Source organism: Labeo rohita, unplaced genomic scaffold (assembly GCF_022985175.1).
Source record: "Labeo rohita strain BAU-BD-2019 unplaced genomic scaffold, IGBB_LRoh.1.0 scaffold_576, whole genome shotgun sequence".
Lineage (NCBI taxonomy): Eukaryota > Metazoa > Chordata > Actinopteri > Cypriniformes > Cyprinidae > Labeo > Labeo rohita.
In genome coordinates, this window is record NW_026129500.1 from 13,709 (window position 1) to 35,949 (window position 22,241).

The window sequence follows — 22,241 nt, forward strand, 5'->3', positions numbered from 1 at the left end:
GTGTGCATCTGCTCACTCGTTCTGTTCTTCGGAGCCGAATGCAGCGTCTCTGCGTGAGATGCAGCAACATTCACCTCTCTCGTCATTGGATCTGCAGCACAGACAGCGGTCTCTCCCTCTCCAGCTCAGCCTGTGTTTTGAGAGTCCCCTGGGTGCGTCGACGGTGATCTTGAAGAGCAATCTTCCTTCTAAAAGAGTGATTTCTCTGATAGAGTTGGCATGGTAGGATTGTGTGTTGGTTAACATATCTTTCCCTCCGTGTCATCCTGGTTGCGGCTTACCTTCCCAAACGATCGACACGACCGTTGTGTTCAGTGTTGAGTTATGCTCACGCTGATGCAGCGCTTGTTGTTGACTAATGTTTTGCTTGCGAGAGCTCGATCATGGACGCGCTTTGCTCGTCAGCCGCGTGCTTTACGTGAAGCCGCGGCTCACTCCGACTGCTTCCCACTCCGGAAGCCTTCTACTTTCGGGTACGAGGCCGTTGCGATGTGCGTCGATAACGAGCATTAGGAAGCAGGGAAGGCTCTGCCGGGTGAAAACCCCACAAACCTCTCACTCCTCGCGTCCCTCGATCCAAACGATCAACACGACCGTTGTATTCGGTGTTGAGATTCTCACGCCGATGCAGCGCTTGTTGTTGATTCATGTTTTGCCGGCGAAAACATGACCTGGGCGCACGAGCCGTATGCTTACGTTCCCGACTGCTACCCGCTCCGGTCCTTCTACTTCCGGGTACGAGGCCGTTGCGATGTGCATTGGTGACGAGCATTACAAAGCAAGGAAGGTTTTGCCGGGTGAAAACCCCGCAAACCCCTCGCTTCGTGCGTCCCTCGATTGAGTTTCCGGACAAGTTTGTTAGTCTGTCTCAGTACAGCTGACTTTCTTATTCAGAACTCCTGATTGGGCGGAAATGGTTAGCGGCAGCATCGCTAAGGAAGGGCGTGACCTATTTGAAAGCATCCTCTGGGCGTTCAGGCCGTGGTGTTGCGAGCTCAGTACGAGGGTGGTTCCAACCTAGAGCTGTGAGTCGTGGCGCACGCTCTAGGAAGGGCGATGTCTACTTGTTGCAGCTAAAGTCCTTCATGGTAGGAGCAGACAGAGGGTCAGGGCTCCGGCCCTCTACCCCCGACTACTCCTGTCTGTTCGTTGCCACGGACAGTCCCCTATAGAACTCCTGAGGCCCCGCGGCAGCCGGGCCTCCGGCCTGACCGCCCAGCGGTCAGAGATCTTGTGGGAAGGTGGCAACACAAGCTTGTCAGTAGGCTTGCTGGAACCCTCGTTAGGCTTCTAGTTTTTCTTCTGACGAGCAACCCAGAGCAGGCGGGCTAGCTGACCCGTCCAGATCAACTCTCGACCTAGGGATGAGAGATGGATTTGGCACAAACTCTGCATAATGGCAAAGACACACCACACTCTTGGGGCTTCATCTCCAAACACGGCGTTCTCTGCCTTATTCAGCCACGACATTCCCATTCCAGGTACGTCGGGTATAGTTCCCTGAGACCTTAAGCTTCTCAGAACTACCTGACTTGGCTATGCAACTCAGGTTGCAAGGCATCCGCTAAGGTCTACGGCATTCTCTTATAAATTGACTCAGAGCAAGAATGCTATGGTCCCTTAAGCGGAGATCGCAGCCCCCCTGGGAAGGGTGCGATAGATCCTATCCCCTCAGCCAAAATGAAGGAAGGGGTTTGCCGACCCCTACTTCATTGTACCAAGATGGGTGGTTGACTCATACCAATCTTAAAACAGAGGTTTTTGAATCGGGCCCTTTCTCAAGCTCCCGTTCAAACATTAGCCCTTGAACACACATCCCTTGTGTGTCAGGGCTTAAGATTGGTTGATGGCATTGGACCTGAGCAACACGTACTATCATGTCTTGATCCTCCAAGACTTTGTCTTCAAGATCAGGCTCATCAGTATAAGGTTCCCCCTGCGGCCTATCCCTGCCGCCCTGTGCCTTTACGAAGGTAGCGGGGGCTGCCCTTGCCCCCCTCAGGGAAGTGGGCATCCGCATTCTCAATGATCTTGATGACTAGCTTTTCCTAGCTCACTCATGGGATATGGGTTGCGTACACAGGGACATGGTTCTCAACCATTGGCCCAGTTGGGACTTCGGGTCAACTGGGAAAAGAGCAAACTCTCCCCGGCACAGAGGATCTCTTTTCTCAGCGTAGAGCTGGACTCAGTTAGTATGAGTACCCTCCTCGGCCGCATCTAATCCCCTATTGGGATCTTGCTGTGGTTCTCCAAGGTCTACAACAAGATCCAATTGAGCCCTTCAGTCAATTGAACTCAATGCTCTCTCCTTAAGATGGCTCTTTTTGACTGCGCTCACTTCCATCAAAGTGTGGGAGACCTCCTCGCCCTCTCCGTGAACAGTTCGTGCCTGGAATTCAGACCAGCGGATTCTCATGTTGTCTTGAGACCCCGGCCTGGATACGTGTCCAAGGTCCCCACCACTCCCTTCAGAGATCAGGTGGTGACCTTGCAAGCTATTCCTCTCAGGAGGATGACCCCAACCTGACCTATGTTATGCCCAGTCCGTGCCCTGCGCATCTACATGGAACAAACTCAGCCCTTGAGATGTTCGGAACAGCTCTTGTTTGTTATGGAGGACAGCAGAAGGGGAAAGTTGTCTCCAAACAGAGGATCTTCCACTGGCTGGTAAACGCGATCTGGATGGCCTACCGGGCCAGAGGCCTACCCTTCCCTCTGGAGGTAAGAGTCCATTCGACTGGGGGGGGGGGTTGCTGCCTCGGCAGCCCTTGCAAATGGGGCCTCATTAACAGACATCTGTAGAGCTGCAGGTTGGGCTACACCTAACACATTTGCCAGATTTTATAATTTGCACCTGGAGCCAGTGTCAGCTAGAGTCTTGAACACAAATTCTTGACTCTGCACACTGGCTGGTGTAGAGCTTGCCTAAAGCGCTTCCCCCTAATGGTGATTACGCTTTGTTGAGTCTCAGTAGGTTTCCTGAACACGAACCCTGGGCACCGTTCCATCATTGGCACTCCTGACGTAGCAGAGTTTGGCGGAGGAACTCGTTACGAAATCTCAACGCAAGGTATGGTTACTTCTCTAACTCTTGGTTGGATTTGTGCCCCATATGTAGTGGCCCCATGTGTGTATTTTCCACCTATAACTCCTGTGGTGCGGTGTTTTCCCCTGAAGACAGGTTTGTCTCTAGGGCCTGAGTCAGGTTGTCTCCCCGGGTGTGAGACCCACCTCAGGTCCCATATTTAATGATGTCACTTTATACCCCCCCTTTTGGGCAGGTTGTGAACTCCATAGTGCCTTTTTCGTCGGGAAACCAGCACTTCCCCAACGTTCTCGAGACACTTAGCCGCTCCACTGAGGGAGGCCCGGCTGCGGGACACTGCTGTACCAGGTCAGTCTTGGACGCTGGATGGTCACGACGAGGTGAGCTGCACTTACGTAAACACGTTGCCCTGTTACACTTGCGCTTATCACTCGTGACGCGGCCAGACATGTGGCGTGTTTTTACGGGGACCCCTAGTGTCGTACACTAACTCGACACAACTCGGAGTGTACGACAGATAGGGAACGTCTCGGTTACGTATGGTAACCCTCGTTCCCTGATGGAGGGAACGGAGACGTTGTGTATCCCATGCCACATCTCTGGTCCACCTCTGAGTGAGCTGAGACGCTCGGCTCCTCAGATCAGAACGAGTGAGCAGATGCACACGCTGCCCTATTATACCCGGATGTACGGGGCGTGGCCAGCTATGCAAATCTGCACACCCAATTTTCATTGGCCTTTCTCAAAACTGTCAGAGGTGTTTGGGCTCTCAAGAGCGACCCCTAGTGTCGTACACTAACTCGACACAACGTCTCCGTTCCCTCCATCAGGGAACGAGGGTTACCATACGTGACCGAGACGATTTCCCCAATGCATCCACTCTGACCAGGGGGCTTCATTTGAGAGTGAACTGATCGCTGAACTTCTCGAACTGGCTGGCATCGACAAGTCTGGAACCACCCCTTACCACCTAATGGGGAATGGTGGTACTGAAAAAATCAACAGGACATTAGATAACATGATGAGGTCCCTTCCACGTAGACCTAAGCAGAAGTGGCCACAGTTGGTACAGACCATGACATTTGTGTACAACTGTACAGCACACGGAACAAAAAGGGTTTTGCCCCTTTTTACTTAATGTTCTAACTTTATTTTTAATGTATGTTTTGTTATTTTCATTTTAATCGAGGCTGTGATTGATTTTGATGTCTTGTCGATGCATTTGAAGCATGTGCTTAATGCACTGCGCTTTCCCTTTAACAGAAAAGAAGGGTGAAAACACTGTTTAAAGACCATTTTATATGTGATCAGGTATGTCACTCATTGTTAAATTGATTGTATTGTTTTAAAGTTTTATTCCTTGTCCTCTGCCCCTTTCTGCTCTGTCTCCCCCCATGGGAGAGAAAAGAAGAAGGGTAAAAACACACAGTTTAAAAACCATTTTATGTGTTATCAGATTAAAGAAGAGTCGAGCCGTCAGTTGATGTCCATCTGGTTACTACTTTGAGAGGAAAAAAACAACACAGACAACACCGGTTACACATCTCTGTTACAGATCTATACCTTTAGGACTTTTAATAGACACAATAACAAAACGAAAAAAGAACAAGTACCCATTATTCATCCACCACAACTTGTAATCAGATGTCTAATTATTTCATGTAACACACAAATATATTTATGTGAAATATTTAATCTTATGTATTCACAATACTGACATTTGATATAATAAAAATGACTACTCATTTACACGAATATGTATCATTCCAAACTACATCCTTTTACAGCAGTGTAACTGATAAGGCAATGCAATGCAAGGCAAGGCAGTTTTATTTCTAAAGCATATTTAAAACAGCGACTGCTGACAGCATAAAATATTCAAAGAGTATTTGACAAAGTTAAAGAATAAAATGCATCCCTAACAATCCAATAAAATAAAATTAGAAACAAATTAAAAAGCTAAGGAATAAAGATAGGTCTTAAGATGAGATTTAATGCTTCCAATATCTGGAGACAGCCTAATGTATGCTGGTAAGTCATTCCACAGTCTAGGGGCAGCAATCGAAAAGTACAATCTCCTTTTCATTTCAGATGAGATCAAAGAGTATCATTCTATTAGAAAACCGTAATGTTTGAGTGCAATTTCTAGGGAGAAGGAGATCTGTAATATATTCAGGAGCTTGACCATGTAATCCCTTGTAAACAAACAGTTACTCTTTCTTATTTCAGTAAGGAACATGGCAACGTCATTCTGTACCAGTTGCAGACAAGATGGAGATGATTTAGACACACCAAAGTACAATGAGTTACAATAGCCTAGAAGTGACAAAAGCATGAATCAATGTACTTAAAATGTTTTCAACTTTGCAATAGATCCAAGATGCTAAAAAGCATTTTTAACAACTGCGCTGATTTGCTTATTGAACTTTAGATTGTCATCAAAAATCACCCCTAAGTTTTTTACATGGGAGTTAGCAGATAGCGAGTCTAATTGATTGTTAATCAGAGTAATAGGGACAGGTGGGCCAAAACCTACAGTCTCAGATTTGAAATCATTCAGTGTTAGAAAATTAGCAGCCAGCCAGGATCTAACTACAGTCAGACTATTCAGAAGAGTATGTTATAGTTATCCTTATGGTTTAGCGGAAAGCAAACCTGTGTATTGTCAGTGTAAAAAAATATATGGAATATTGTATTTCTGAAAAATACAACCCAAAGGAAGCAGGTGTAGTGAGAACAACAACGGGCCCAAAATAGAACCCTGAGGCACACCACAGTTTAAAGGAACTGAGGAGCATGAGAAATTTCCAATCTTCCCCAAAAATGATCTGTCAGAGAGGTAGGATTTCTAGTGCGGAACCTTAATAATAATTCTACATACGCATCGGCAAACAACGCGACTTCCCTTATAAACACTTATAGTTTGGTTAATACGATGCCTATTAAATACGCCTTACTACATGCATGAAAATAAATGACATCAATATTGATACTGAAAGTAGTCTTTAAGCAAATACAGTATGCAAACCAGTCCTTTTTAATCCTGGCAACAGCACGACACTTATGTTTGTGACGCACCCGTTTTAAATCATCAACAGTTGAGCAGAGAGATTTACAAATACATTCACAGACATTCACTGGAAGACTTTGAGCCTGGTTAAATTCTGCTTATATAGCATGTATCACCCTAAATGATGATGTTCTGCTCTGTGTCCAGTTACTGATTCAGTCAATCCCTGTGGAAAACAGAATGCAGAAAAGCTGGATGAACAATGAGGAAACAATTAACAAATACAATATTAGTATGTTCATTTTGAGAAAACTCTCTGAACTCTAAATCTGTCTGAATGACACATGATAGAATAAAACAGAAGTACCTCTTACTTTTTACAGGCTTCGGTAACAATAGTATAGGATTTTTTATCACAGCAGTTATAATAAAGATTCATTATTTCTGGAGCAAAAAGTCAGTTCATACTCACCACTTTTTGTACAAGAGTAGATAGGCGTAGCTGCAAATAAAGATGCACTTTATAATGCATTCAAGTAACAATGTACAAAATCACACTCACAAATATACACCGACCAAAATTATAAATGCAACACTTTTGTTTTTGCCCCCATTTTTCATGAGCTGAAGTCTAGAAGATCTAAGACTTTTACTATGTACACAAAAGGCCTATTTCTCTCAAATATTGTTCACAAATCTGTCTAAATCTGTGTTAGTGAGCCGAGATAATCCATCCACCTCACAGGTGTGGCATATCAAGATGCTGATTAGACAGCATGATTATTGCACAGGTGTGTCTTAGGCTGGACACAATAAAAGGCCACTCTAAAATGTGCAGTTTTATCACACAGCACAATGACACAGATGTCACAAGTTTTGAGGGATATAATTTTGGACAGTGTAGTAATGTGTATAGCAATGTCTTGTACCTGTATGAATAGCATGAATCTGGAGATGAAGAAGGAAGCTTTTTATTCACAGAGGAAGCATTGGGCCTTTCTGAAAACATTGTGTCAGGAATCTTTGAAAAAAGTTTTGAAGAAACATCAAATGTAAGACAGAATATGACGTACTGCACACACTTATTATATCTTCACTCATGCATCATGAAGAGATGTACAAAAAGCTTTCAAGAAATGCAAATCTTTCAAGAAATGATGTTGCTGCCAGATCTTGATTACTGAAATCACATTTTGTTTGATGCAAAATTAACTGCAAATGTTCAAAGTCCACTAAAAACTTATTTTCATACAAGGTACTCATTACTGTCACAGTTATGAACCATTGTGTTTTCATTTACTTCCTGTTCTCCAGCCCTCATTCTGTTCTTATTAGTTTCCTTTGTTGTTAATCATCTGCACCTGTCCTGAGTTCATTAGCCTCCATTTGGTTTGTTCCATTGTTGGCTATTGTTTGTTACCTCTGTGTTTGGACGCTTGTTCTTCTTTGGATTACTATTAAAAAATACTGTTGTTTGGGGTATTAGATAACTCTTCATAAAGCTGTTTGAATACCAGTCAAAGCAGATATTTTCTGACTTGATTTGATCTAACAGTATACACAATATATGTGTAAGCATGTGGGAAGACACACTCTTTAAAATAAAGGTGTTTTACGAAGCCATAGAAGAACCTTTTTGTCTAAATGGTTCCATAAAGAACCTTTAACATCTGAAGAACCTTTCTATTTCAGAAAAGTTTTTTTGTGGCGAAAGAAGGTTCTTCAGATTATAAAAAGGTAAGCAAGAGATGGTTCTTTAAAGAACCTTTGACTGAATGGTTCTTCTATGGCATCGCTGTGAAGAACCTTTTAAAGCACCTTTATTTTTAAGAGTGCACTGCCATTTATATTATGCAGTGTTGGGAAAAGCTACTTTTAAAAGTACTGCATTACAATATTGCATTACTCCCTAAAATAACTAAATCCCTAACTAATTGCGTACTAAAAGTACTTATGGAAAGTAATGCGTTGCGTTACTTTCGGTTATTTTTTTTTTTATTTTTCATCTGGGCTGGGCTGGGCTTGTTTGTTGCCTATATATTTAATAAAAAATGATTTTTGGCAAATGTAAAAGCCCTGCCATTCTGGATTACATAAGGAATAGGACAGAAGAGAAGAAAGCTCTCTTAAGCAATTAAAAAAATATATATATATACTACTACTACTACTACTACTACTACTAATAATAATAATAATAAACTAAAGTCATTTGTCTGAATCGTCGAAAGTCAGGAGCAAAGACACTGGTTAATTAAATAGGACTACATACATAAAGGATATTTAACAAATAAATATGCACGTATGTATGTATGTATGTATGTACCTGAAATACATGGCTGTCATCATATCGATACCAGTTCTGATTGTCAGATTTGATGTTAGTATTATAGTGTCCGTCGTCCAATGTTCCATAAAGGTTTATTATGGCATAGAGCTTATATTTTATAAAGAAAACCTGTCAGGAATAGGATGTTCATCATGTCGATTATACATTATCAAATGGGTGTGATAGTCATAGAGAGAGTGTGCTTGTCTATATGCAAAACATCAAAAGTATTCTGGACATGCAAACTTATGGGTCAACCAATATATTGACAAAGCTGATTTGCCATTTTTTTCATCATTCTGTTTAATGTTAATGTCCTGATTAGTCAATTGTTTTGTTGCCACTGAGAAGCCTTGTGGATCACAGGTGGATACATTCTAATTATAGAAGGAAAACACCAAGATACTTTAACGCATCCCATGAATTTTCTGCAAATATATATACAGGCATTGGTTATTAAAAGGTCATTTTAAATATGATCACTGTATTAATTACCTCAGTTTGTGCAGGAATTCTTACTTGAAGGTTGTTGTCATGTTGGATAGTCCTTAATTGTAGAATTAATATTTGTGGAAAGTCAACATGACTCATAAATCCACTCTATATTCACAAAAATTAAAATGTAAATAGAATAGCATGAGTGTGTTGCCTTTAAATTACAAGATATATGTGAAGTAAGAGATTATCTCAGAATAAAGCACAACAGACTTATCAGCTTGAAGGGGATGCATTTGTATGAAGTACATATTCTAGTTGTAAAGTTAAAAAGCCTGTCTAAGTCATCTACAATTCCACAGTAAATCTCAGCTGAACTGAACAGGCATAAACGCATCAGTCTTGATGGAAAAGATACTTGCCATTGCCACTGTTGATCCATTTGAACACTGAATACAGCTCAGAGTAGCATCATGTATTTGTTTAATGTGTTCCTTTAAAGCAAAGCCCTAAACGACCAAAAGAATAGCAAATACAAATATATGTCAGATATGTCAGTTAACAAACAAGCTGAGATGGAGTCTAAAAGGCTAAAGACGTTCTTGGTCCATTTAAAAAAAAAATCAGTTCTCATCGACTTCCATTATACCAGAGGAATTTTAAGAAACTAATTCAGAATTGTTCCGATCTGAACAGCAATATACATACCACATTGTTTGATTCAGGTAGAGAGATGCTCATTGTGAAGAAATATTTCTGTTCTGTTGTTATTTCCTGGCATGAATCGCATCTACCGATTTTCTTCACAGTTCCCTTAAAAATCTACAGTGTCAAGAAGAAACTTTATTAATGACCTCTGAAAATGGATTATTTAATTGCAAGTCAATAGGTTTTACAACCATATTAATTACCACCAAAACATGACCACTGTCTGCATTTTACTGTTCTTCACATTAGACAGTTTCTTTGCCTTTAAACCCCTTAACTGTAAATGTTTTTATTGCCTTTTTACCCTATCAAATAATTTAGTAAGCAAATTAGATATCATGCAAAAGCTCAAAAATTCAAAATTCATCCTGTAAAAATGTTTTGCGTTACCATGGAAACAGTACTTTAAATCCTCTTAGCTAGCTCCTCCCCTAATGGACGCTGTCAAGTTTCATATTACAAAAGTTCCTATTTTACAATCAAATCTTTTTTTAATCTTGACAAAACACATATCACTGGATTGGTCTGACTGTCAAGTTCCATATTTGGTGACTGTTCTGTAATAGAAGTGATATTGTGACAGAAATTGATTTGTGATAGAAAACTGCATCAAAAAAATTTGTCATTTTTGGTACAGCACACAAAACAAAATCTCAAATTTTATAATAGCAACTTCAAATTTGGAACATAACTCTGTTAGACGTATGGCTTTGATTTTATAGCAATTTTAGAGTGCAAAATATTTTATAAAATGAAAAATATTTAGTATAGTACATTTTCTTTACCGTAAACTACTTTTTTTTTTTTTTTTTTTTTTTTTTTTTTTTTCACTTTACCAATAATCTGCTGAGAGGCTTCTTTAAAAAAAAAAAGACCAACCAGAGGTCTGTATTCCAAAGCGCTCAGGAATTACAAGTGCATTTGATTTACCTTCGAAGATTCGGGAGTCCTGATCAGAATCATTTCTAGATATTTTGCTGCATCTTCTTCTTTATAAACTGATTTTTTTATGGAAAGGAACGTATAAACAACAACATACAGTTGTTAGTATTTTTTTTTTTGTCTGTTGGACCATACAAAAAACATTTTCAGAGACGAACCATCTGAGATGCCGAGGCTCTTTGAGATTGCGGCTGTTGAAACTGGATGAGACTCTTTGTCTAATTTATCAAACAGAGACTTCAGCTCTTCTGTGAAATCACCATCAGGGGAATCATCTCTCTTCTCCAGCCTAAACACGTCACATGATTATTATGATAAACAATATTTGACAAACAAACAGAAGCAGCGGGAGTGATTTCTTTACCTCAAAATATCTTCTCTGTATTCCTGGGTCATGTAGAGGGTTTGCAGAACTGCGTTCAAGTAGCTGGTTGCTCCCTGATTCATCAAGCCACAATATTCTTTAATGAGAATCGTACTATTAGTACAGTATATGGTATAAGCAAGGAGATCTTTGGAGAAGTTAAAGGAGAAGTCCACTTCCAGAACAAAAATGTACAGATAATTTACTCACCCCCTTGTTGTCACAGTTGTGTGAGACTGAGACGAACGAAGATGTAATATAATGAAAAGTCTTTAATAAAATCCAAAACAAGGGTACATAAAGACAGGAACAGCAGGGAGACTCCAACATATACTTTAAGGTCCGACGACAAACACTGAACTGAATACAACATATAAAGGGGTGCTAACGATACAAGGATAGGTGTGGGTGATTAACCAATAACGACTTAATAAGGAACGGAACAGGAAAGACCATATAAGGGCCCAGAAGGAATAAACCAATATAGACAGTCCACAGGGGTGTGACATTACTCCCCCCTCCCGGAAGGCGCGACCTGGCGCCATAGAAAAACAAAAACAAAAGAGTGGACGTGGGACGGTAACAATAAGGTCAGTGTTGGAGGAGGCTCAGGCGGAGGACAGACTCCCGGGAGGAGGACAACAAACGAAAAAAGTCCAGGGTGGTGATGACGGAGGGAGGAGCCAGAAGGGTCCAGGGCAGGTCCAACAGAGGGAGGAGCCATGGAGAAGACAAAAGGGTCCAGGGTGGGTCTGAGGAGTAAGGAGCCATGTAGGAGATAAAAGGGACCCAGAGCAGGAGGAGCCAGACGAGACCCAGGCCGCAGCCATGATGGTGGCCCACGGCGGAGCCGATGGAAGGAGGAGCCATGGTGGAGGAAGGGCTGACGACTCCAGGGGGCCGACCGATGGAGGTGGAGCAGGTGAGGTGGAGCCCGAGGTGGAGATGGAGAGCCGATGATCCAGGGCAATCCGGAGGGCCAATGCAGAGCCCAAGGCTCTGGTGACCGAGGCGGAGATCCGGAGGTCCGCAGCGGAGCAGGAGCAACAGAGGACTGAGGCGGAGCTGAAGGGAGGAAGGAGCCCAAAGGAGCCAGTGGGACGGAGCGACGGAGCATTCTGGAAGATGAAGATGGTAAAACCTTCCAGAATGGTGTTACCCCTCCTTGGTACGTTTGAGATTAACAACTATATAAATTGTATTTTTTTAATGAAAATAACCGATTGTTTTGCTAGATAAGACCCTTCTTCCTCGGCTGTGATCGTTTACAACCTTTACGACTGAAGAAAGAAAGACACGAACATCTTGGATGACAAGGGGGTGAGTACATTATCTGTAAAATTTTGTTCTGGAAGTGGACTTCTCCTTTAAATATTAAAATATTGACACTGTGCAGTAAGTATAATCATGACTCCGTCATACTCACTTTACTGAAGAATCTTACAAATGCTCATAAAAAAATGACCTAATAAGACTATTAGAAGTTCATTCCAATACATATTACACATTATAGATAACCCATTTAATTTAGTAAGAACCAAACAAACAATTGTGTAGATAATTGGAAAAGTGATCAAACAACTGACATACAGAAAAAAAATGACTCACCCATAACTGATCGGTTTCTTCCCTAAAAGAAGCATTTGATACTAGTTAACAACATGCTGCAAATGATAACAAAGATGAAAAGTAATCTACCTTTTTCTCATAAAGTGGCATATTTATTTTTAATAGTTTTAGAAAAAAAAATTGCATCATTTTCTTCAGTTGGTATTTGATAAATGATGATCATACCTCTGTGGTAACTTCAATGACGTCACTGTCTGTGGAGTAGTTGAGTTTCCCCACTGCTGCACATCTGATCTCATACTCAGTTCCAGCTCTCAGATCAGTCAGAGTAACTGTGTTTTGATTCTTCATCACAGGTTTAGACGTCCAGACTGAGTCCTGCTTCTGTTTATACAGTAATCTGAACTCCACTGTATCAGCACATGATGGAGGAACCTTCAGAACCACAGTGTTTTCTGTGACCTCTTCAGTGACTGGACAGACTGGTTTGGTTGGAGGAATAAAGCAAACAGCTTCATCACATCCATGTTCATACAGCAGAATGCAGGAACCAGGATTATTCTTCATTTCTCTTGAGGACACGATGAACTTGGCTGGTTTACGGTCTTTAGAATCGATCAAGTCCTTAAATATCTTCAAATTGATCCTCATGTTCTTTTGGATCTCAGGACTGAGCCAAGACTTCTGCTTTCGATCAGAGCTGCTCTCATCATTTATTCTTTTTGCTGAAGGACTCAAACAGGCCTTTTGTTGAAGAAGCAGCACGTCTGACCAGTTCAATGATGTGAACATGAAACAGACCAGATTTTCAACTCCCAGGTCCATCAAAATCAGATCTATGTTGACTTCTACTTGTGCACCAGCATCCTTCAGCTGTCTGAGGACTGATTTAATAACATCAGACTCTCGTTCTCTCTCTTTCAGCCATTCTGCCAGGTCAGATCTTCTGAATGGAGACTCATCATGTTCTTGTAGAAGATTATTCAGTTCAGTTTCCTTCATCATGTCTCCACGGATGTTTGGCAGCAGAGAGCTGAGTTTCTCCACAAGTCCCAGTTTGTACTGGTTGCAGTTTTTATTCAATTGCTGTATTTTATTCTGAAATTCAGCAAACATCAAAGCAGGAGAGTCTTTCAGAAGATCACTGCATTTCATCTCAGTTGTATTTAAACTCTCAATCACTGATTCAGTTTTAATAATTAAATCCATACTGATGTGTTTCTGAAGTTTTGAAGCTTTTGAATGTAGTTTCTCCAGAGGATGAAGCCAAACTCTCAGAGGAACCGCCAGCTCTTTCTTTTCTCCCAGCAGTTTTGGAAGATCAGTGAAAACCTTCAACGCATCTTCAAAAGAGGTCGGGTTAGACGGTAACTGGAAATCACCATAAAATGTGCACTTGAACTTTTGGACTGCATTCTTCTGAGCTTCATTCATCTTCAGACTGATGTTTGCATCTAAATCTGAAATGTATGTGAGTTTCTCAAGAACCACTTTTGCTTCTGCTTCCACTGTACTTTTGTTCTCATCTGCTGAAACTTCTCTGTCAAACACAAAGCAGGCGTCTGCTCCATACAGCACTGCTGTCACCACATGTGTCGCTGTGTCATTATCAAACACGTCCTGATGAACAATATTTTCAGGTGCCAGGTGGTTCATGGTCAGTTCTTCAAATCTACAGGTTGAGTGATAATGCAGTGTCAGTCTCTGCTGTTTGAAAGACGTCTTGGTGTCGTTGAGATATTTGGCTGTTCCTGTCACATTGACCAGTCCAGCTAAAAGACTGAGTTTCAGAGAGCCGTCGATGTTCAGTAAGCTTGATTTGTCCTCAATGGAGTCTGAAGACGTGACTCTGAAATTGGTGTTAATTTGGGGACGGGTTCGTATGCTCTGCTGGAGCTTTTCTGGATCCCACAGTGTGATTCCTGTGAAAAAAAAAAAAAAATGGAAGGATTGTGATTGATTCCACTTTAGGTCCATGCACACACAGCGATTTAGTGATGAAGTGAAATGAGCATTAATACCTGTTGATGGTGTGATGCGGTCACCAATAGTGCAATGAAGTTAAGAAATGTTGTCATTTATGCAAATAAGCAGCAAAGATCAGAAAAAGATCAGGCCCTTTTTTACAGAGCAGGCCACACAACTTCTTGTCCAGGCCGTGGTCATCTCCAGGCTGGACTACTGCAATGCTCTTCTAGCCGGTCACAATCAAACCTCTACAAATGATTCAGAATGCAGCAGCACGACTGGTCTTCAATGAGCCCAAAAGGGCCCATGTCACACCTCTGTTTATCACCCTGCACTGGCTCCCAATTGCAGCTCGCATCAAATTCATGACACTGATGTTTGCATATAGAACAACCACAGGCTCGGCACCCGCCTACCTCCACTCACTGCTACTAATCTACACTCCCTCAGAACTCTGAGATCCGCCAGTGAGCGACGCCTCATTGTACCATCACAAAGAGGCACAAAATCACTTTCCAGAACATTCTCTTACACCGTTCCTCGCTGGTGGAATGATCTTCCCACCGCTATCCGGAATGCCGACTCCCTAACAACTTTCAAACGACTGCTGAAAACCCATCTCTTTCGACACTACTTGACTTAAAAAAAAAAAAAAAACTCTACTCTTTTCCCTTTCTAGCTTGTACTTATCTGAACAATGCCTGTTATATGGTAATTTGAGCACTTCGTAGGTTGTCTTGCCTCTTTAGGACAAATCGCTTGATGTAATACCCACCTGTAAGTCACTTTGGATAAAAGCGTCTGCTAAATGAATAAATGTAAATGTAAATGTAATGTGACAGAAACCAATAGCAGTAAAGACACTAAGGCATGCATGATCCATATACTTTATGCCACGTGTAATAGTATACAGTCGTGGCCAAAAGTGATGTACGGCCTTTTATTCAAACATACTGATGTTCTCTATCTGTCACTCACTTGATGTTACGTCAGTGTAGTGATAAGAATACAAAGTGCAGTAAACTATAAAACGGTTTGCACTACAAACCAGTATGTTTATGATTACGACAATAAATGTAAAAAATATTATATAAAATGGTAGTTTGCAACATCAAACATTATAACAGATGTTTCAGCTAAACTAACTGAACATGAATGACACTGGAAGTCTAATGCATTACAAGTTAATAAGTTACAAATGGCCGTGACTCTCTTACATTAAAAATAGGGTGGCAGGTTTTTAGAGTAAACAAAAGCAAACAATAATGCATCCCACTTGTGTCAGATGTGTAATTCGCCCAAAGAGTCTGAAGGTTTTTCATCTTCTTAATTTTCACACTTTGGGGCACTTGGTATATGGTACCTGGTATAAGAGCATCTTTCCTGCAGTCGTACAGCATCCCCAGCTGGAAGGGTCTCCCTAGAGCTGCTGTTTCAATCACATTCACACCCACTGTAGCCATACTAAACACAAGAACAGGCAGATTTGAGCAAACAAAAAAAACACAGATTTTTCCATCTGTCAAAAGCCTGACTGCTTATATGAATCCTGTTCTAAAAGACTGTTTACAAATGACATTTTATTAGTATTAACCAGGGCCGGCCCGTGGCATAGGCAGTATAGGCAAATGCTAAGGGCGCCGTACATCCAGGGGGCGCCAGAAATGGAGGAAGAAAAAAAGTGTAACTTCCACTATTCTTAAAACTAGTTGGTATTATGACTTCAGAAAAGAATAAGCCCACATTAATTTAACTGCATAGCAAAGCCTACTAAGTAGTAGTAGTAGTAATATTATTATTATTATTATTATTATTATTATTAACAATAATAATATATACTTGCCTAAGACGCCCCCCCTCTTCCGAATAATCAGACTTTACCTACTGCACGGTGGTCGTTTTTTGATGGGTCACCAAGCTCAACATGTCAAAACGTCCCAAACTGTCTGGTGCCCAGGTGAGGAATAAAAGAAAAGAGGAGGAAAAATGCGACAATGACAGAGGTAATGTTACGGTAGAAATGATGTCAATGAAATTATTTTGCTGTTTCCGGACGATGATTGATAACATCATTAACAATTAGCATAACATGGTTTGCTAATCAATAAATAGCTAGCGCTATCTGTTAGTTTTAACATCAGCTAATGTTATGGAAGGGCCTAGTTGTTATGGAAAATAGTAATGTAACTACCCCCATCATTCCTTCCTCAGGCAAATGTGTAAATATTAAATCTATTCCGCAGGTGTTATAACGTTAATTGTATTGACATGGTTATCTGACGTTTTCCCAGCTTGTAATAGTCAATCATAATGCTCTTCATTTTCCATAGTTGTAAGTCTAGCTGTTTGTTGTGTTACAGTTCATATTGTCTAAAGTGCGTTTATCATGTTAAACATTACATCAGTGTTAAAGTGCACATCATTAATGTTAGAGCATAACTTAGCATTCCCACATGGTATAGTATACTGCAGTTTACTCATTCTTTGCATTCTGCTAATTAGCATTTCACTGTAATGACAATAAAATTGAAATTGTTACTAATATATGAATTACTAATATAATTTGTATAGCAGAAAAAGTACATTGTATATGCATATATCTCTAGGTTTTTCATTTGTATTATTTCATTTTATTTTATTCTTTGAAATCATGTGTTTACTATTAGACTGGTGTCACATACTCCTCTTCTGTCTTCAGATGCGCTGCTGAGGTTTCTCAGTCCCACCTTGCAAATCCTCCTGTCGCCTCCACATCAGCAGCACAACCCAGCAGCTAAGCTATTTATATTGTATTTCATATGTTCATTTTTTGTATTTGTTTCTTTAATTCTTTCTAAGTATTTTGAATGTGCAAAATGCTTTATTTAAATAAAATAATATCCAAGACAAAGCTATTAAGTTTCTTATGAGTATATGTACACTAGCAGTGGAATTTACTGTGATGCAACGGGGCGCCACCTGAGCCAAATTGGTTAGGGCCGGGCCTGGTATTAACCATTCAGATATTTTATTTAAATTGTATTATTTGTCGCACCTTCAAACTTCCTGTGCCGTGTAAAATGAGAGAAGCGTCTGCCTTTCACATCAGAAACCTGTAAGATTAGAAACAGAGCCAGAAACAGACTTTTAACTAAATGTATCTCAAAAGAAGTAGACGTGTATACATTATACGATTCGGCTTGGCACTTGTTATGTCACAGGTTTGCACTAGAACAATGATGAGACTGAGTAGCTAAGCTGCTAAACGATCGAATCTCATTACCGTGTGTGAAGCCGCATCCGGATTGATTCACACCGCTGGAAATGTTGGAGTTAATTTATGAACCCCTGCAGGACAAACACACACTTGAGTTTAATGACATGCTACATAATAAACAGCAAAATAAATTATGTTGTGTCCTCGGGCTGTTTCTGTAAATTTTCTGCTCCTCCTCTCGTTTTACTTTCACTTTAATTTCCTCGTTGATGTGTGTTTTCTGAGTAGACGTGAGATTTGCGAAGCGGAGGAGGAGTTTGAACACGAGCGTCAAATCGGACTTTTCCGGGTTTTTTGCGAACTTTACCAAGTAGGGATAACTGCAGGCTGGAGCAATGGGCGTGCTGAAAGGTATGGGCGTGCCGAAATGTAGTGGGCGTGTCAAACGGTTTCTCATTGGTCAAAGGAGCTTCTGCGTTGGCCAATCAGCGGTAACCATACATTTACGAAACATGGCGGTGGTAATACGTGTAACTGCGGTAGCTTATTAAGATGTCGTCATAATATATAATTTTCTTTCGCACTGTATTTTTCAATTGTAGTGATTATTCAACTGTTGTTGGCAGACACGTTACTGTGAGACAAAGCAACGACTGTATTTGCATCGAAGCTTGTATCGATGTCCATTTTGTGCAACCAAAGTTTTTAACCGCGGTCAAGTGAGCCGCCACCTGCGAACGTCAGCCGCCATCTGGATTTGCTGCACGTCTATTAGCAGAATTACGGTACGGAGACACGAAGCGGCCAAAAAGCTGACGAACATCAATATTTCAGCGGTTACAAATTAAATGTGCCCGAAAACGGGGGAAAAGTATTTACAAAACGTATTTATATTGTACATTATAGAAGATACACTTATATTACATTTGAATACATTATACTGTGAAGTTTTCTGAAAAAATAAAGTTTATTCAAATACATTCTAACACTTAATGTTTGTTCCTTTTTTTCTACATGCATTATTAAAATTTCTTCAGAGTTACCATGAACATTTCAATAAATTCTTTTTCTGAACAATCATGTCTCTATCTGTGTTCACGAGGTTTTAGTGTAGAATTTGTACAGAAAATGAAAGGCAGTCTGTCACAATGCATTATATAACATATATATTGCTGCTTCTTGTCATTTCTGATGTGCCCTTTCATAATAATAATAACGATAAAAGGCAAAATGTTTTTTATCATTTATCAAAAAAAAGTGTTCACAGTTAACAGGACATTTTCTATTCATACAAAGTCTGTGACATAGCACTGACTATTCTTTCACATTTATACATGCATTATTGAAATTCCTTTAAATCTTACAGCAAGATTTGTATTCATACTTCTTCAGAATGCCCAACACTGTCTGTATCAAGTTTCATGAGATTTCACTAAAGATTTGTACAGAAAATTAATGGAAAAGTCTGTGAATGGCAAAGATATAAAAGACACAAGATGTTTGGACGTAAGTATATTTGATGATATCCACGTTAATATAATTTGTTAATGTGATAATAACGTGAACGGAGATGTTATATTTCATTATCACGATGCGTATGTCGAACATAGTTTCCTTTATGTTTATTTTACTGTTTGTAATTGTGTCTGTTGTTCTGCTGTGTTATAGATTTATTTTTTTATTGACAATGTGACAAATTCAAAAATATTACAGAAGACATACTAACAGAAAATAGAGGCAAATAACAAACATAACTACAACAAAAAGAAATGTACAAAAACAAAGAGAAATGTATAAATACATATAGAATGTGTAGTGCAAACATATTCCACAGCCTTTTTATATATGAGAGAGAAGAGTATGCAAAAAATAGTAATAATAATACTAAAATGTGTTTGTAATATATACGGTTACTACTAATAATATTATCCAGTTGTAACATATTTTGTGGATACATTTCTTAAAATATACATTGTGCACAATTGTACTCTTGTTTGTATTATATTTTTATGACAGTTTTTTTTTTTTTTTCAAAAGACTGCATTCTATTTCCATCATGGAGCAAGTCACTGGATGGTTTGTGCAAGTCATAATTAAAACATTTTTGATGATTCAGCCTCGTGTTTTTCTTTTTTTTAATTTTTTTTTATTTGCTATACAAGAATGTGATGGCAGATACAATCAAGTGTACAGGTCTTTATATAAGTTCAGTAGTACATGTTTGGAAATACCAGTTGAACAGTTATTTTTCAAATGTTCTCAACTGCTGTGTGGTGGTTCTGTTCTAAATCATTCAGTGTTTTTCTTTTTCATTTATTTTTTTGTGTCTTGGTGGTTCTTATGGGAATGATAAAGTCTGAAGTGTATTAAATGATATGTTGTCATTTCTGAAGTTAAAAATTTAAATGTGATATACATTCTGAAGGATTACAAATTTAAGAATCTGTTTAAAATATGCTGATCCTATGCTCTGATATAGCATCGTGTGAAAACCTAAGGTGCAGTACATTGTATTTAGCATTTAAGGTAAATATGAGGTTATCAGACAACTGATTCTCTCAAGCAAAGTTTGTAGCAAGATGTCCCTGCCAGTTCCTGTTCTTTTATTGTAAGTCAAATGAGCCAGATTACTGAGATGTTCACCTTTTGTTTGTAATGGCTCTCGGTGCCTCTGCCCAGTCTTTGAGTAGTTATGATGATTGAATTAGGACTGGTGTAAATGGGGCACTTGGCTACACTTGAGTACTTTATTTGCATGCTTTGTTTAGGATCGTCACCCAGGTGCTTTGTCTACATTTTAGGGGACTGCCCCCTAAATGTATATAAACTACAATGTATCACTGCCTTAGTCAGACTTTTGAGGACTGCAGAGCTACGCAGTGCATTCTCAATAAAGAATTCTGCTGAAGATACCCAAGAGTCTCCTGGTCTTCGCTTCTGAGTTTCCAACAGTTTTGGTGCCGTGACCCGGATAGAGCTCCTCACCTGAATCCAGATTGAAGCTCAACAAGCTCAACAAAGATCTGACTTCGTTCCAGACTGAATCTTTCTGTACCAAGGGTTGGTGAGTATAACTCTATCCAAAAGAACCATTAGAAGCCAGTACATGTGGTTATCCTCTGCGCCAGCCAGAGAAGTGTTAACAAACAGCTGCAGGGTTTGTTTAACAGACAAGTTATCCTCTATTTCAGGTAGAGAAGATTAGCATTACGTGCTAATATCAGTTATCCTCTATTTCAGGTAGAGAAGATTAGCATTACGTGCTAATATCAGTTATCCTCTATTTCAGGTAGAGAAGATTAGCATTACGTGCTAATATCTGTTATCCTTTGTTTCGGCAGAGAAGAATTGTTGATCCTCTCTTCAGAGAGAGAAGTTTAGCGTAAAGTGCTAATATCTGTTACCCTCTGTTTAGGCAGAGAAGACTAGTGTAAAGTGCTAGTAGTTTGTGTTGTCTTCTGTTAATTCAGGAAAGGTTAACTATAGTTGATCTGTGTTAACAAGCGTACCCTCTGTTGATCAGAGAAGTTTTAGTGTTGTGATTGTGTGGTAACAAAGAAACTCACAAAATGGTTAGAAAGAACGCTAGGCTGATCCCCACAACTGAAAAAGGTGGTCTCGCAACTCCTTTGTGGTCAGATAGCGAATTCAAATCACTGTTAGGAGTGCAAATGAACCTAATAGTAACTGAAAAAGTTAGACAAGAATTGACTAAGAAATATGAGATCCATCCAGACAAGACTTGGTCTGTAGATGAGTGTAAAAAAGTACTTGGAGCATGTATTCGTAAGAACAATGTAAAAGGCATTATCTGCTGCCACAGAGAATTTGGTTTAGCGCTAGCTACACAACAGTCTCAGCGTAACTCAGAGCTAGAGGAACAGAACAAAGAGCTTCGGGCTAGAATATCCGCTTTGACTAAGAAATTGAACCGCAACAAAGCTTTAGAAAAAACTTATATGGAAGTTAGTCAGCCTGATAACATTTATCCTGACTTACAAGCTTTCTTTGAAAAAGATGTAGCCATCCAATCAGTAACTGATGTGCCTGTAGATTCGGTGAAGGTATGTGGTGCTAGGAGAAGATCTCAGGGAATTGAGGGAATTGAAAGTGTTCCTCCCAACTCTGCTGTTGTCCGGGTTCAAGCAATTGCAAAAATGCTGGAACCTAAAGATATAGAGAGATTGTCCCAGGGCTTACCCTCAGCACGCACAAATTTTTGTGAATTTAGAAGAGCACTGATTAGCAAAATGCGTCTCTACGACATGTCGTTAGTAGAAGTCACACAGCTGATGTCACAAATTCTAACTGAATCTGAATTCAACAGTTTTGAGTCTGCTGTTACTTCTGAACTACGACATGCCAGTAAAGCGGATTTGAGAGAAGGTGTTTTGAAAATTCTAAAGAATATTATGGGACCCAAAATAGACTGGTCCAGAATCACTAACTGTGTACAAAAGAAAGAGGAAACTGTAAGTGAATACACTGAGAAGTTTTGCCAGTCAGCTGTAACTTACAGTGGAATAGTTGATGATCCTGAAAGTGTGCTAGATGACAAGGGACCCTTAGTCCGCATCTGGTCAGATGGCCTTGTAGCTGAGTACAGAAAAGCCTTGCCATTCCTAGATCTAACTTGGTCTAACAAAACTCTCAGAAGTAACTTAGACACGTTAG

The 22,241-nt window shown here is 40.0% G+C and overlaps 2 protein-coding genes across 2 annotated transcripts; both read right to left on the reverse strand.

The window, feature by feature from the left end:
• Positions 1–4,767: 4,767 nt before the first annotated feature.
• LOC127161196 (putative ubiquitin carboxyl-terminal hydrolase 50) lies at positions 4,768–8,980 on the reverse strand. Its single transcript, XM_051103829.1, has 5 exons — positions 8,881–8,980; positions 8,383–8,514; positions 6,989–7,080; positions 6,532–6,561; positions 4,768–6,285 (listed from the first exon to the last, which is right to left on the reverse strand). Exons 1-5 carry the CDS (start codon positions 8,974–8,976, stop codon positions 6,279–6,281), a joined length of 357 nt encoding a protein of 118 aa, XP_050959786.1. The 5' UTR covers positions 8,977–8,980; the 3' UTR covers positions 4,768–6,278.
• A 208-nt stretch (positions 8,981–9,188) lies between these two features.
• On the reverse strand, positions 9,189–17,719 carry LOC127161195 (stonustoxin subunit beta-like). The gene is made up of 10 exons (XM_051103828.1): positions 17,634–17,719; positions 17,406–17,463; positions 15,735–15,835; positions 12,629–14,325; positions 12,443–12,464; positions 10,835–10,931; positions 10,629–10,759; positions 10,459–10,526; positions 9,529–9,642; positions 9,189–9,329 (listed from the first exon to the last, which is right to left on the reverse strand). The coding sequence occupies exons 3-10, from the start codon at positions 15,832–15,834 to the stop codon at positions 9,189–9,191; spliced, it is 2,370 nt and encodes a 789-aa protein (XP_050959785.1). The 5' UTR covers position 15,835; positions 17,406–17,463; positions 17,634–17,719.
• Positions 17,720–22,241: the final 4,522 nt, after the last annotated feature.